This window comes from Triticum aestivum, chromosome 3D (assembly GCF_018294505.1).
Source record: "Triticum aestivum cultivar Chinese Spring chromosome 3D, IWGSC CS RefSeq v2.1, whole genome shotgun sequence".
Classification (NCBI taxonomy): domain Eukaryota; kingdom Viridiplantae; phylum Streptophyta; class Magnoliopsida; order Poales; family Poaceae; genus Triticum; species Triticum aestivum.
Window position 1 is genome coordinate 51579911 of NC_057802.1, and position 16188 is coordinate 51596098.

Below are 16188 nucleotides of genomic sequence, written 5' to 3' on the forward strand. Positions count from 1 at the left end.
AATTGTCAAAGGTAGCCAAGAAATATACAAGATGGTAGGTACACACCTAGGTTTACAGCAGGCATTGACATCAAAATTACATAGCAGCACAGCAAATCAATGACTTCAACTTCAATTATCTAGAGAACCAAGGAAAAATATACCAGGTCTGCACATAGATACCAATCTAGTTTTATTGAACTGTAGATATCAATTTTTTTTGGGGGGGGGGGGGGGGGGGGGGGGGAACTGTAGACATCAATCTAGTTATGCTGAAGACAACTGTCTAAAAAAAAGTTATGCTGAAGACAAGGAAGATAATTTGCTAGCAGAAAATAAAGTCCACACATTAACATTTTAACTCATGTTCCAAGCATGTCATAAAAAAGTGTAAACACACCCATATATTAACAGATTACACGATTTTTTTTTTAAGAAATGGAACAAGAGGAACCAATCTTCCTTCGATTTCCTGCCTATGGAAGGAGCGACTACATGTTGAGCATGCAAGGAGGAGGAGGTCGCAGCCGTGGTGAGCCCTGCCGACTGTCATTGCTCGCAGAAGATCCGTCTCCAAAGCACCGCCGTGGCCGATCCGCGGCCAAGGCCGCATCAGGAAGAAAACCTACTCTCGGCACCCATCTTGTTCCTCTCGACAATTTGCCCATGTGCAGAGGAGCAGCAGAGCCACGAAGGTGGACAGGAAGACTGGCGGCGCACCTCATCCAACGACAGCTCTGCGTGGCAATCTGTAGAAACCGCGTCTGAGCGACACGCGGCACGCATAGTTTGATCAAGTGGATACCGTTGCTTCATGTTCATGACACGTTCGGGCCCCACAACACGTCCTCAGTCTGAACAGCGGGATCCACTTCAAGAAAAACCCTACTACCATAGTGCTCAGGCTGCAAGTGGGACTGAACTTGGGCGTCCCACCACGATCCACTTATTTCCACCAATGTTTGGTGGGTGATAACTAACAACCCAATAAATATTAGATGGATTATCTGGAAATAAGTAGGATCCCACTAAACAAACATACAAATGATGGCTCCTCTTCGCTGAATCACACTTCGTACATAGCCCAAGCAAGCAGAGGACTGGACGAGATCAAGCAACATGTTCCGTGCGATGCAGGTCATCCTCAGGTACGATGCGTCAAATCGATCTAGCTAAGGCTCTGCGTACTGAGTAATGTTTGTGCTAATTGGATCAGTCACTAGCTCCACATGCTAATATTGCTGTCTGTGTGTTGCAGTTGCAGTGGGGAGAGCCGTCGTGCTGCGCCGCGGTGGTGGCTGGCCTCATCGGCCAATGCGGCTACTCCACTGCCTTGAGCTCCCAGAGGTTGGCCAGGAAGGTGGCCGTGATCACCGGCGCCGCTAGCGGCATTGGCAAGGCGACAATGGTGGAGTTCGTCAGGAACGGCGCCAAGGTCGTCCTCGCAGACGTCCAGGACGATCTGGGCCGTGCCCTGGCGGCTGAGCTCTGCGCCGACTCCACGTCGTACAGCCGCTGCGACGTCAACGACGAGGCGCAGGTCGCCGCGGTGATCGACCTTGATGTGGCCTGCCACGGCAAGCTGGACATCATGCTCAACAACACCGGCATCATGGGCTCGTTGGCGCAGCCCGAGCTGGGCGCGCTTGACCTCGCGGACTTCGACGCCGTCATAGCGATCAACAACTGGGCGTCATGGCCGGGGTCAAGCACGTGGCCTGCGCCATGGCGCCGCGCCGCACGGGCAGTATCATCTGCACGGCCAGCATCGCCGCTGGAGCAGCGAGCCATGCCCTGCGTCGCCAATGGTTTGTCTTTTTTTCTGGAGAAGACAGTGTACACGAGGATACGTTGGTGGCGAGGTGGGTTCCCGGTGGGCTAAACGGGATAGTCCACTTAATTATTTTGTTGTCCCACGGGTGCCCACCAAGGTGATTAAGTGGGATGGGCTGACAAGACACTTTCATGAGAGATGAGTATCATGGACTTTTGATCATGATGTTGTTTTCTTGTATGCTACTTCTCTGTACCTACATTTTGGTACAGAGGTAGTAAATTATTAAAAAGTAAAGAAGCAAAGCTTCATCGGTGAAATTCTGTGTCACACTTGTGCCTAGCTAGATCCAGCTTCATCCCTACCCCCTCTCTCTATTGTCGGAATCATCCCCACAACAACAGGCTAACCCTAGATGGGTTTCGGGAGAGAGAGGGAGGTTTCAGGATTAATAGACAAAGATGTGACCGTTAGGGCCACTCATTGCACGAACCCATGGCGGCACTTGCACCTAATGAACCACATTGTTCTAAAAAAACGTAATGAACCACATACTTGTTAATGGAAAGAAAAAAAAAACCATAGCTTCCACGGTAGTCTACAACCAGGGACGGACCCACGTTGAAGACTGTGGGGACAGCTGCCCCCACTCGATTTTTCCAGCGACGTATGCTTAGTCGTACTTATAGCTACGTGCCCCACTCAGCTCTGTTCTTTGGGTAATTTCGGAAGCCCACGTACTCTAATCTTTACCTACTAATAAAGCGGCTATCGCTTCTGTCCGTCCGTCATTAAAACTGCCCCTAAAGTTGCAAATAATTACCCACCAATGTCACCGGTAGGTGAGAAAAACGTTTGGTTTTTTTTTGTCTGCGCTCACCCATAGCTCAATAAAAGGAGATCCCCTCATGTACAACTACCATGCGAGTAGTGCACTGGTTGGTTCCTTGACCTATCGCGCTAGGGGTCGTGGGTTCGATTCCCACACCCTCCATTTTTATTTTAAAAAATCAATTACTTTTTGAAATTTTCATATCTTTGAAACCCTAACTTCAAATCTGACATGCCATATATGAAAATTCATCAGAAAAATGTGCAGATTCCAAATATGCTATTACCATTAATTTTTGAAATTATGTTCAGGGTGCAAACTTAAATAACACCTTCTTTGTATGATGAGATATTTTAGAAATGCCTATTACATATGTCCTTATAGATTGGTTGTTTTTGATGGAGCTATCCTATATGTTTGCAACCAAAATTAAGTCTTGAACTGAATTATGATTGCACACATACACACACACACATATATTCGCGTCGCGTCGCTTATATATGCGCTAGGTAAATTCGCTCTGTCCGAAAAAAACTTGTCCTCAAAGGGATATACCTAGCACTAACTTGGTGCTAAATACATCCATTTGAGAGACAAACTTGGGACAACAACAAATGCACATGTTTTCATTAAATGCTAAAATGTACTTTGCTATTTTCATTCTAATGCAATACTTTTTTCGCGTCACCGAGAAACAACAACAAATGCGTACACATATATTGGCAACTAGGTAGATATTTGTGTTGTATAATGAATTCTAAACACCTTGAGTACACTTCAAAAATCATCACACCTTTATGTTTTTGTACAACACCACTTATCATGTTGCTTGTTGCGTGGCATCATGAAAGATTTTAAGGGATTTGCTAATATCGTAAGTGTGTGTATGATGCGTGATTTTTTTTTCTCCCGTTGCAACGCACGGGCATATTTGCTAGTCTAAACTTAAAACAAGCAGTCCATTAAACAAATAGGAATTGCTTCAGCATGCAGCCTCTTTGCCTACCTACTCAATCGTGGCCAGATTTCAGGTTTACCCGGGTGAAAGGATCGATATGGTTGACTAGAGGGGGGTGAATAGGCAACTAACAATTTTTAGCTTTCTTTTATCAAATTAAACTTTGCAACAAAATAGGTTGTCTAGATATGCAACTAGGTGAACAACCAATATGATGCACCAACAACAAGCACACAAGCAAGCAATGAGAGTAACACAAATAAGCTTGCACAAGTAAAGGCACGAGATAACCAAAGGTGGAGCCGGTGAAGACGAGGATGTGTTACCGAAGTTCCTTCCCTTTAAGGGGAAGTACGTCTCCGTTAGAGCGGTGTGGAGGCACAATGCTCCCCAAGAAGCCACTAGGGCCACCGTATTCTCCTCACGCCCTCAAACAATGCGAGATGCCATGATTCCACTATTGGTGCCCTTGAAGGCGGCGACCGAACCTTTACAAACAAGGTTGGGGCAATCTCCACAACTTAATTGAAGGCTCCCAACGACACCCACGAAGCTTCACCACAATGGACTATGGCTCCGCGGTGACCTCAACCGTCTAGGGTGCTCAAACACCCAAGAGTAACAAGATCCGCTAGGGATTAGTGGGGGGAATCAAATTTCTCTTGGTGGAAGTGTAGATCTGAGCCTTCTCAACCAATCCCGAGCAAATCAACAAGTTTGATTGGCTAGGGAGAGAGATCGGGCGAAAATGGAGCTTGGAGCAACAATGGAGCTTTTGGGGGAAGAGGTGGGTCAACTTTGGAGAAGAAGACCCCCTTTTATAGGGGGGGGCAACAAACCAACCGTTACCCCCCCCCAACAGCCCCGCAGAGGGCGGTACTACCGCTGGTGAGAGCGGTACTACCGCTGATACCAGCGGTACTACCGCTTCAACACACGGTCCTGCCGCGCAGGGACCCAAGCGGTACTACCGCAGAGCAGGGCGGTACTACCGCTCGTAAGCGGCACTACCACACTACTGCCGCTGCCTAGTGCCGCACAATCCGACACGAGAAGTGGCCTCCTCGAGTCGACGCGGTAGGAGCCTGATACCCAGCGGTACTAGGACTGAGGGTCCACAGGCGGTAGTACCGCGCCCACAAGCGGTACTGCCGCCTGTGACACTAAGCGGTACTACCGCTTGTACCGCTGGGACCCCAAGATGCACAAAGAGAAGGGGAAAAGACTCTCCATCGAAGCGGAAGGGCAAAGGAGGAGTGACAAAGATGTGTACGTGTTGATTCCACCCAAGCTATGCCACAGCGGACCCCCTCTTGATAGTACAGTGACTCCTACGAACCTAGATCACCAAACTAGGAACAAAAGAGCTACACCGTCTTGAATCACACTCCGAGGGGAAATAAATCGTCCCGTGCCAAAGGGTAAACCTAAACCTCTGAAATACTCAAAGCACAAGATTAGTCCGCAAACATGTTGTCATCAATCACCAAAACTACATCTAGAGATATATGACTTAACAATCTCCCCCTTTTTGGTGGATTGATGACAACCAGGGATTTGCATAAGGATAAGAAATGAAAGTAAAGAAACTCAGAACTACAAAATATAGACGGGCTCCCCCTGAATGTGTGCGCCTAGTAATAGTGCGAATGGAATGCAAGACACACACATTAGGATCAACACTCCCCCTATATTTTATAGTCCAACAAGCACTAAGTAAGGTACCAGCAAGTTAGATAGACAAGATACATAAGTGCATGATAAACTAGCAATTTATAAGGTACTGATAAGCTAGATAGACATAAAGATAAAAGATAAGGTAGCATATGTCTTACACCATATGTCACGCGAAAGCAAATCCCTAACCTCTACCTCTCTCTCCCCATTTGGCATCAAGACACCAAAAGGGGCAAAGAGCGCTACCGCTTAACAGCACAAACGGACAGAAAACAACCTCTTTAAAAGAGGGCGGTGGCCGAGGCCACCTATGTTTGAGTCAAGAGGTATGGCACCGCGAAGATTTTAACCTTGGGTCCATGACCAAAACTCGTCTTTGACGCACAAGTACCATCAAAAATGGCTAATGTAAAAGACTTGACAATTTATGCATAATGGGGGGAGGTGTGACGCCCCCGATTTGATCGTACACTAATCATGCACGCAAATGTGTACGATCACGGTCAGGGACTCACGGGAAGATATCACAACACAACTCTACAACATAAATAAGTCATACAAGCATTATAATACAAGCCAGGGGCCTCGAGGGCTCGAATACAATTGCTCGATCATAGACGAGTCAGCGGAAGCAACAATATCTGAGCACAGACATAAGTTAAACAAGTTTGCCTTAAGAAGGCTAGCACAAAAGTAGTAACGATCGAAAAGGCAAGGCCTCCTGCCTGGGACCTCCTAACTACTCCTGGTCGTCGTCAGCGGCCTGCACGTAGTAGTAGGCACCTCCAGTGTCGTAGGTGTCGTCGTCGACGGTGGCGTCTGGCTCCTGGACTCCAGCATCTGGTTGCGACAACCAGATAGAAAGGAAAAGGGGGAAAAGAGGGAGAGAAGCAACCGTGAGTACTCATCCAAAGTACTCGCAAGCAAGGAGCTATACTACATATGCATGGGTATATGTGTAAAGGGGCATATCAGTGGACTGAACTGCAGAATGCCAGAATAAGAGGGGGATAGCTAGTCCTGTCGAAGACTACGCTTCTGGACATCTCCATCTTGCAGCATGTAGAAGAGAGTAGATTGAAGTCCTCCAAGTAGCATCGCATAGCATAATCCTACCCGGCAATCCCCTCCTCGTCGCCCTGTTAGAGAGCGATCACCGGGTTGTATCTGGCACTTGGAAGGGTGTATTTTATTCAGTATCCAGTTCTAGTTGTCATAAGCTCAAGGTACAACTCCGGGTCGTCCTTTTACCGAGGGACACGGCTATTCGAATAGATAAACTTCCCTGCAGGGGTGCACCACATAACCCAACACGCTCGATCCCATTTGGCCGGACACACTTTTCTGGGTCATGCCCGGCCTCGTAAGATCAACACGTCGCAGCCCCACCTAGGCTCAACAGAGAGGTCAGCACGCCGGTCTAAACCTATGCGCGCAGGGGTCTGGGCCCATCGCCCTATGCACACCTGCACGTTGCGTACGCGGCCGGAAGCAGACCTAGCCCCCTTAATACAAGCGCGAGCTTACGGTCCAATGCGGCGCGCGCCACTCAGTTGCTGACGTCAAAAGAGCTTCGGCTGATACCACGACGTCGGGATACCCATAACTACTCCCACGTAGATGGTTAGTGCGTATAGACCAAATGGCCAGACTCAGATCAAATACCAAGATCTCGTTAAGCGTGTTAAGTAACCGCGAACGCCGACCAGGGCCAGGCCCACCTCTCACCTAGGCGGTCTCAACCTGCCCTGTCGCTCCGCCACAAAGATCCACTCGCGGGTACTCCTACGAGCCGACCCGACTTAAATCATCACATGTGTCATGTATATAGTATATAAGTATATACCCGTGATCACCGCCCAGGTGATCACGGCCCGATAGTATAGCACAGCAGACGGACAAGAATGTAGGGCCACTGATGGAAATCTAGCATCCTAGACTAAGCATGTAGGATTGCAGGTAAAGGTAACAACAATAGTAGCAAGGATAGGCTATGCATCAGAATAGGATATCGGAAAGCAGTAACATGCTACACTACTCTAATGCAAGCAGTATAGAGAAGTATAGGCGATATCTGGTGATCAAGGGGGGGGGCTTGCCTGGTTGCTCTGGCAAGTAGGAGGGGTCGTCGACTCCGTAGTCGAACTGGGCAGCAGCAGTGTCGGTCTCGTAGTCTACCGGAGAGAAGAGGGGGAAGAAACAGTAAATACAATGCAAACATAAGCATGACGATGCGTGACATGACAATGAGCGGTGCTAGGGGTGTCCTAACGCGACAGTAGGTGGTACCGGTGAAGGGGGGAACATCCGGGAGGTATTCCCGATGTTTCGCGTTTTCGGACAGACGGACCGGAGGGGGAAAGTTGCTAGTTCGATAGGTTAGGGAGGTGTGGTGGACGAACGGACTGCGTATTTGGATTCGTCTCGTCGTTCTGAGCAACTTTCATATAGAAAACATTTTCATCCGAGTTACGGTTTAAAAGATATGAATTTTCAAAGTTTATTTGAATTTCTGGAATTATTTATATTAAGCAAAAATGAATTATGACGTCAGCATGAGGCAATGCTGACGTCAGCAGGTCAACAGGTCGGCTGACCAGTCAAACCAGACAGGTGGGTCCAGTGGGACCCACATGTCAGCCTCTGTTAGTCTAATATTTATTTAAACTAAACTAACAGTCTAATTAGAGGGGTGGGCCCCATATGTCAGTGAGTGATTAGTTAATCTAATTATTTTTATTTATAAAACATTTTTCTTTTCTTTTCTTTTTTAATTTTGCGGCGGGGCCCGCATGTCAGTGGCTGGGCCTGCCCAGTCAGCACGTTGACCCAGTCAACGGGGCCCACGGGGCCCACTGGCAGGGGCACTGGGGTGGCCCCAGGCCAGCCACGTCGGCGGCCGGCGCCGGAGCGACTCCGGCGAGCCAAACGCGGCGGCGCGGCTCGGGAGGGGTGCGGGTTTCTCGCACAGAGGGTTTGCGGGGTCGTGGCTGGGCGCGTTCGACGCGGCTCGGCGTCGCGCATCCAACGGTGGTGGCCGGAGGGGCTGGAACGGGCGGGGGCGAGTTCTACGAGCTCGCCGGCGGCGAGGTGCTACGGGCTGGGGCGGGTGCGGCGTTAGAGCGCGCGAGCGGCCGAACTAACTAGCTAGGCGGGTGCGGCACGACGCGGTCGAGCTAGCGGGCCTACGCCCGTGACCATTTGGTCACCGGAGACCCGCCGGCGGCGAGCTCCGCGGCGTGGCGTTCGGGCGCGCGTGGAGAAGCAGCTAGGGGACGCGGGCGAGCTAACGGAGAGGGGGAGGAGAAGCGGGAGCTCACAGCGGAGCCGTAGGGAGTGGCAGTGAGCTCGGGGAGGGCGCGGGGTAGCCGGAATCGGCGACGAACGCCGGTGACCCGAAGGTTGAAGACGAGCTCGTGGAGGTCGGTGCAGTGGCTCCAAGCTTCAACGGAGAGGCGGAGGTGACGTAGTCGAGGGCGGGGAGCCGTTCGGGCACGTCGTCGGGGCAATCGGGGCACGGTGGCCGCGGGAACGACGGTGAACGGCGGCGAGCGCGCTCGGGCAGAGGGGATCGAAGGGGAGAGGGAGGTGGATCTGGCGGGGGGGAGGCGCAGAGGCCGAGAGGGAGCGGGGGTGAGTGGGAGAGAGGCCCGAGGAGGCGGGGGTGCTGGCGCCCTTATCCTCCCCGTCGCCGGCGAGGGGGTGCGGCGGGGACGGCCCCTGTTCCGACCCCGGTCGGGGGAACAGGGAAGGGGACGCGGGGGAGAGGTGGGCTGGGCCGGGGGGTCGGGGGTGGCGGCCCAGTTTGGGCCACGGGGTCCAGTGGGGGGGAAGGGCCTTCTCCTTTTTTTTCTTTTTCTCTGTCTGTTTTGTTTTCTGTTTTCTTTTTATTTGTTTATTTTTCTTTTCTGTTTTATTTCATTTAAAAGTATTTAGGTATTTTATAAAAATGTGTTTCCTCCACCATAATTACCAGTGTATTATTTGGCACCCACCGAACATTTTTGTTTAAATTTTTGAAAACTTTTATTTTCCACTTTAATTATATTTGAAGTTTGAACTAGGAGTTTGAAAAGGAAGGTGATTCAAATGTGATCAAGCCCTGTTTAGCAACATGATTAGCTTAATCACAGGGAGTTACTGTAGCATGATTCTCAGGGTGTTACAAATCTCCTCCACTACAAGAAATCTCGTCCCGAGATTTAGGAGGTAGAAGGAAACAGTGCGGGGTATTCTTCGCGCAGACGATCCTCTCGTTCCCAAGTGGCCTCATCTTCAGAATGGTGCGACCACTGGACTTTGAGAAACTTGATCGCCTTCTGACGTGTGCGGCGTTCAGCTTGGTCGAGAATGCGGACCGGATGCTCCTTATAGGAGAGGTCTTGCTGCAATTCGAGCACTTCATGATCCACAGCTCGGATTGGATCCTTGAAGCAACGGCGGAGCTGTGACACATGGAACACATCGTGAACCTGAGAAAGGTTCGGCGGTAGCTCCAGTTGGTATGCCACTTTTCCACGCCTTTCGAGAATAGTGAATGGGCCAATATAGCGAGGAGCTAGTTTGCCCTTGATCCCGAAGCGGTGAGCACCCTTCATAGGTGTGACTCGAAGATAAGCCTTTTCGCCAGGTTGATAGACCATGTCTTTATGATGACGGTCATACTGACTCTTCTGACGTGACTGAGCAGTCTTGAGATTCTCGCGAATAATGCGGACTTGTTCTTCGGCATCTTGGATAATATCCGGACCGAAGAGTGGACGTTCCCCAGTTTCTGACCAGTTCAGAGGGGTTCGGCACTTTCGTCCATATAACACTTCGAAGGGGGCCATCTTCAGACTAGCTTGATAGCTATTATTATAAGAGAACTCAGCATACGGGAGAGATTCCTCCCATTTCTTGCCGAAGGAAATAACACAAGCTCGAAGCATGTCTTCGAGAACTTGATTGACGCGTTCAACTTGTCCTTGCGATTGAGGATGAAACGCAGTACTGAATGACAGATGAGTTCCCATTGCTTCTTGGAAACTTGCCCAGAATCTTGAAGTGAATAAGCTACCACGGTCTGAACTGATAACCAATGGAATACCGTGGAGTGAAACAATCCTGGACATATAGAGCGTTGCCAACTGGCTAGCAGTGATCGTTTCTTTGACCGCCAGGAAATGTGCAACTTTGGAAAGCCGGTCAATGACGACAAGAATAGCATCATTACCTTTCTGTGATTTGGGAAATCCAGTGACGAAGTCCATCTCAACATGGTCCCATTTCCATTCAGGAATAGAGATAGGTTGCAGAGTTCCAGCAGGCCTTTGATGTTCTGCTTTGATACGACGGCAAACGTCACACTCAGCAACATAACGAGCAATGTCTTGCTTCATATTAGTCCACCAGAATCTCTGACGGATATCTTGGTACATCTTTGTACTACCAGGATGGATACATAGAGGCGTATCATGAGCTTCTTTCATAACTTCCTGTGTCATATCCAGGTTTTTCTCTGCACATGGCACCACTAGGCGGCCCTTGAAGTATAGGGTGCCATCTTCAGCAATGGTGAAGAATGAGGGCTTTCCTTCTGCGAGGTAGCGCTTAATCTTGTGGGCTTCAGAGTCATACCTCTGTAGCCTTTTGATGCTGTCCTCGAGATCTGGTTTAGCAACTAGGGTATTGAGGGAACCCTGGGTAACAACGTGGAGGTTCACCTTGCCAAATTCCTTAGGAGGGGGAGCGAGTGCACCCGGAGGAACAATATGGAGGTTCAGCTTCCTGAATTCTTCAACAAGCGAGGGCTGAACTTTATGAACCTGGAGGTGGTTGCAGTAAGACTTGCGGCTCAAGGCATCAGCCATTACATTAGCCTTGCCTGGCGTATAGGAAATACCCAAGTCAAAGTCTGCAACGAGCTCCATCCATCTCTGCTGACGGAGGTTCAGATCTGGTTGAGTAAACAGATACTTCAGACTTTGGTGGTCAGTGAAGATCTCGCAACGATTACCGAGAAGGTAATGTCGCCACTGCTTCAGCGCATGAATGACAGCAGCAAGTTCGAGGTCGTGAACTGGGTAGTTCTCTTCGTGAGGGCGCAATTGTCGAGAGGCATAAGCAATCACTTTGCGGTCTTGCATTAGGACACAGCCTAATCCTTGACGGGAAGCGTCGCAGTAAATGACGAAGTCCTTCTTAGTATCAGGTGGAGCTAGAACTGGGGCAGAAGTCAACTTGTCTTTGAGTGCCTGGAAACTTTCCTGACATTTGTCTGTCCATTGGAACTTGACGCCCTTATGTAACAGGTTAGTCAGAGGCCTGGCGATCTTGGAGAAGTTCTCGACAAATCGACGGCAATAGCTGGCGAGACCGAGAAAACTTCTGACTTGCTTAACGTTCTTGGGAGGAGTCCAATCAAGAATAGCCTGAACTCGTTCAGGGTTGACGGCAATACCATCCTTAGAGATGACATGCCCAAGATAGGTTACTTCGGGTAGCCAGAATTCACATTTGGAGAACTTGGCATATAGTTGATGTTCTCGTAGCTTTTCCAGCACAAGTCGAAGATGTTCAGCATGTTCTTCTTCGTTCTTGGAAAATATCAGGATATCATCCAGATAAACCACGACGAACTTGTCGAGGTAATCCATGAATATGTAGTTCATCAGACGAGAGAAGGTGGCTGGAGCATTGGTTAAACCGAAAGACATGACGGTGTACTCGTATGAACCATAGCGAGTCACGAAGGCGGTCTTTGGGATATCCTCTTCGCGAACACGGATCTGGTGGTAGCCCAACCTCAAGTCGAGCTTAGAGAACACTGACGAACCCGCCAGTTGATCATACAGATCATTGATCCGAGGAAGAGGGTATTTATTCTGAATGGTAGCTTGGTTTATAGGACGGTAGTCTTGAACTAACCGGTTTGTCCCATCCTTCTTCTTGACAAAGAGAGAAGGTGCTCCCCAAGGAGAGCAACTTGGGCGAATGAATCCTTTGCGAAGAGACTTGTCGATTTCCTCCTTAAGCTCAAGGAGTTCATGCGGCGGCATTTTGTAGGGTCGCTTGGCTATAGGAGTGGTGCCTGGTTTCAAGTCGATGATGAATTCGACAGCTCTAGCAGGGGGAATCCCTGGAAGTTCTTCAGGGAAGACGTCGAGGAATTCACGCACGACGGGAATGTTTTCAATGCCCTCGAGTGGTGCAGCGTTCAATGCATTCAATGCATAGAGCCTTGCCTCGGCATTTTGCACCAGATGAGCTTGGTAAGCAACTATTTCATCTGAAGGGTGTAGCAGATGGACGGTTTTAGTGGCGCAAACTATAGAAGCAGTATGCGCTTTCAACCAATCCATACCCAAAATGAGGTCGATGTTAGACGACTTCAGGATAATGGGAGAGGCATAGAATTCCAGCCCTTCGATTTCCACGGGGACATCGATGCCAACCAAGGAGGTTTGACACTGTCCCACGGGGGTTTTGACCAATACAGAGGTGTTCATCTCCTCACATTTAACGTCGTGCTTGTATGCAAAATCTTCTGACATGAATGAATGCGATGCACCTGTATCAAATAAAACGGATGCTGGTACTGAATTTACGAGGAGTGTACCCATCACAGTAGCAGGCTGGTCTTGAGCTTCGTTGAGATCAACGTGGTTGGCATGAGCACGACCATAAGGCTTAGCATTGTTGCTGCGGGGCTGGTTGTTACCACGGCCCGTTGCTGGAAGGGCAAGTTGATTCTGATTCTGATGGCAGTCCCTGGCACGGTGACCTGGTTGTCCACACTTGTAGCACAGACCATTATTGGGAGTGGGAACAGGAGCTTGGGATGGTGGAGCTGGAAGTCTTGACTGCCTAGATGGTGGTGGAGGCAGACGAGGTGCAGCATAGGTCTGCCTTGGGGCAGATGCATTTGGACGGTACATGCTGTTCGGGATCCATATCTTACGCTTCTGTGCGGGCGAACCCGAAGATGAGCCCGTGTCACGGTTGCGCCTGTGAGAGCTCTGGTATTCCTGCAGACCAGTTTCGACATTGATGGCCTTGTTCACCAAGGTGGCGAAATCAGCAAAGTCATGCACTAGAAGTGCGAGCTTGATGTCAGCTTGAAGGCCATCACGGAACTTCTCCTGTCTGCGTGCATCAGTTGCAATGTCTTCTTCAGCATAGCGGGACAAGTCCAGAAACTCCCGCTGATAAGCTTCGACAGATTTGTTGCCTTGGGTGAGGTTGCGGAACTCACGCTTCTTCCGGTCCATGACTCCCTGAGGAATGAAGCGGGCACGGAAAGCTGCTTGGAAGTCTGGCCAGGTGATGATTGTTCCAGCTGGCAGAGTACGCCTGTGGCTGTCCCACCATTGAGCTGCGGGTCCCTTCAGAAAGAAGGAAGCAAAGTTGACATAGCTGGCAGGGGCTACATCAGCAGACTCCAACTCATAGGTGATGTCACGGAGCCAGTCATCAGCATCCAGAGGCTGAGTTGAGCTGCGGTAGATGGTTGGGTTGAGGCGTATGAAATCTTGAAGAGTCACTTGGGCTGGCTGCTGGTTCATATTGGGGCGAGGAAACTGAGCCATCATATTTTCCATGAATTGGCGGTTCAGTTCAAACTGTTGGATCATACCAGCCATGTACTCAGGTGGTGGTGGGGCATCGCCACCACGACCACGACCACCTGGTCTAACCATCCTGCTAATATATAACAGGGGTGGTTCAGCATTGAGAAATATTTACAAAGACAAGAATCATTCATGATGAAACATGCATAACGAAAGGAGCACGATAGCTACTACATAGTAGTCGGCATAACTTACAAAAGGGGTCATGCATAGAGTTCAGTACATAGAGTTCAGTACATGGACTAAAACATCATAGGCGGCACACAGGCTCGCGGCGACTGCAACTAATACTACAAGCAAGCCTACATCAGTCCCAAGAGGTACTGTGGAGGTAATCGTAGCCCGACAGCTGGTAGTGAGGCAACGGATAGCCCTCCACGTCAGCAGACTGGGGGCCGCGGATACTCAGGTGTAGAGCCCGACGCTCAGGTGGCAGAAGAGGACCAAGTGCGGGAGAGTAGCCTCCCACCTCTGGCCAACCAACACCGTGGGGCATCACGGTCCTGGCTGGGTAGATCGCAGTACGCGGTACCTGTCCAGACCGGACAAAGGGGTGCAGCAGCGTCAGAGCACGGTAAAGGTGCTGACGGGTGGTGTACATCTCGTGGCGAAGAGCTCGGTTAGCTCGATCCAGCCCATCAGCATGCAGAACCAGGTGCTGATGGTAGAAGGGCTCTCGGGTGACAGTGGAGTAGGCAGCAGTATAGTATCCCTCCGCACCAACATCAGAGGCGATAGCAATGTGCCTGAAAGGGGAGGTGTCCAACTCCCGATACTCTCCACGAAGACGTGTCAGAGCAGCATAGGCAGCATCGTGGACAGCCATATCGATGGTCACACCAACACCATGTGCGGTGTGCAGCACAGTAGTGGAGTCATACTCCCGAGAGTAGAGGTGGACGATGGCACGGTACTGCTCCTGGTTAAAGTCCTGGTACTCCTCGTAGACGGTGTACTCAGGGTGCCAGCGATAACCCAGATAGGTCATCATCTCAGCTAGCACCGCAGGTGATCCCGAGGCACCAATGGCCATCGTGTGGCGAACGACCTGCCTCGTGGGTTCCATCTGAAAGCAAAGACGTTTCAAAGGAGTCAAATGACAGTGTGTGAATTGTTCAAAATACTATTCTGAGAAACATCTATGGCTTATCCATCTTTGGGGTGAACTCGGTCACGGGATCCTAGTGTTAGAGTTAGTAAATTCGTTTAACCCGAGTAGAAGAGAGTTCAGAGTCCCAGAGTAAAGGTCGAGGAGTAAAAGATCCTAGTACCACCCAATGGCGACGTGGGCCCGTAAGACACACAGCCATGTTAGTAAAAGTTTTGTAATGTCTAGACTCGACTTCGGCCAAGGAGTGTGGATAGGGGGATTCCTACAGGCAGTCGGCTCTGATACCAACTTGTGACGCCCCCGATTTGACCGTACACTAATCATGCACGCAAATGTGTACGATCACGATCAGGGACTCACGGGAAGATATCACAACACAACTCTACAACATAAATAAGTCATACAAGCATTATAATACAAGCCAGGGGCCTCGAGGGCTCGAATACAATTGCTCGATCATAGACGAGTCAGCGGAAGCAACAATATCTGAGTACAGACATAAGTTAAACAAGTTTGCCTTAAGAAGGCTAGCACAAAAGTAGCAACGATCGAAAAGGCAAGGCCTCCTGCCTGGGACCTCCTAACTACTCCTGGTCGTCGTCAGCGGCCTGCACGTAGTAGTAGGCACCTCCAGTGTCGTAGGTGTCGTCGTCGACGGTGGCGTCTGGCTCCTGGACTCCAGCATCTGGTTGCGACAACCAGATAGAAAGGAAAAGGGGGAAAAGAGGGAGAGAAGCAACCGTGAGTACTCATCCAAAGTACTCGCAAGCAAGGAGCTATACTACATATGCATGGGTATATGTGTAAAGGGGCATATCAGTGGACTGAACTGCAGAATGCCAGAATAAGAGGGGGATAGCTAGTCCTGTCGAAGACTACGCTTCTGGACATCTCCATCTTGCAGCATGTAGAAGAGAGTAGATTGAAGTCCTCCAAGTAGCATCGCATAGCATAATCCTACCCGGCGATCCCCTCCTCGTCGCCCTGTTAGAGAGCGATCACCGGGTTGTATCTGGCACTTGGAAGGGTGTATTTTATTCAGTATCCAGTTCTAGTTGTCATAAGCTCAAGGTACAACTCCGGGTCGTCCTTTTACCGAGGGACACGGCTATTCGAATAGATAAACTTCCCTGCAGGGGTGCACCACATAACCCAACACGCTCGATCCCATTTGGCCGGACACACTTTTCTGGGTCATGCCCGGCCTCGTAAGATCAACACGTCGCAGCCCCACCTAGGCTCAAC

At 50.0% G+C, this 16188-nt stretch overlaps 1 protein-coding gene across 1 annotated transcript; it reads left to right on the forward strand.

Annotated features, from left to right (window-relative positions):
- Positions 1-1110: 1110 nt before the first annotated feature.
- LOC123076135 (momilactone A synthase-like) lies at positions 1111-1956 on the forward strand. Its single transcript, XM_044498538.1, has 2 exons — positions 1111-1116; positions 1238-1956. The coding sequence occupies exons 1-2, from the start codon at positions 1111-1113 to the stop codon at positions 1859-1861; spliced, it is 630 nt and encodes a 209-aa protein (XP_044354473.1). The 3' UTR covers positions 1862-1956.
- Positions 1957-16188: the final 14232 nt, after the last annotated feature.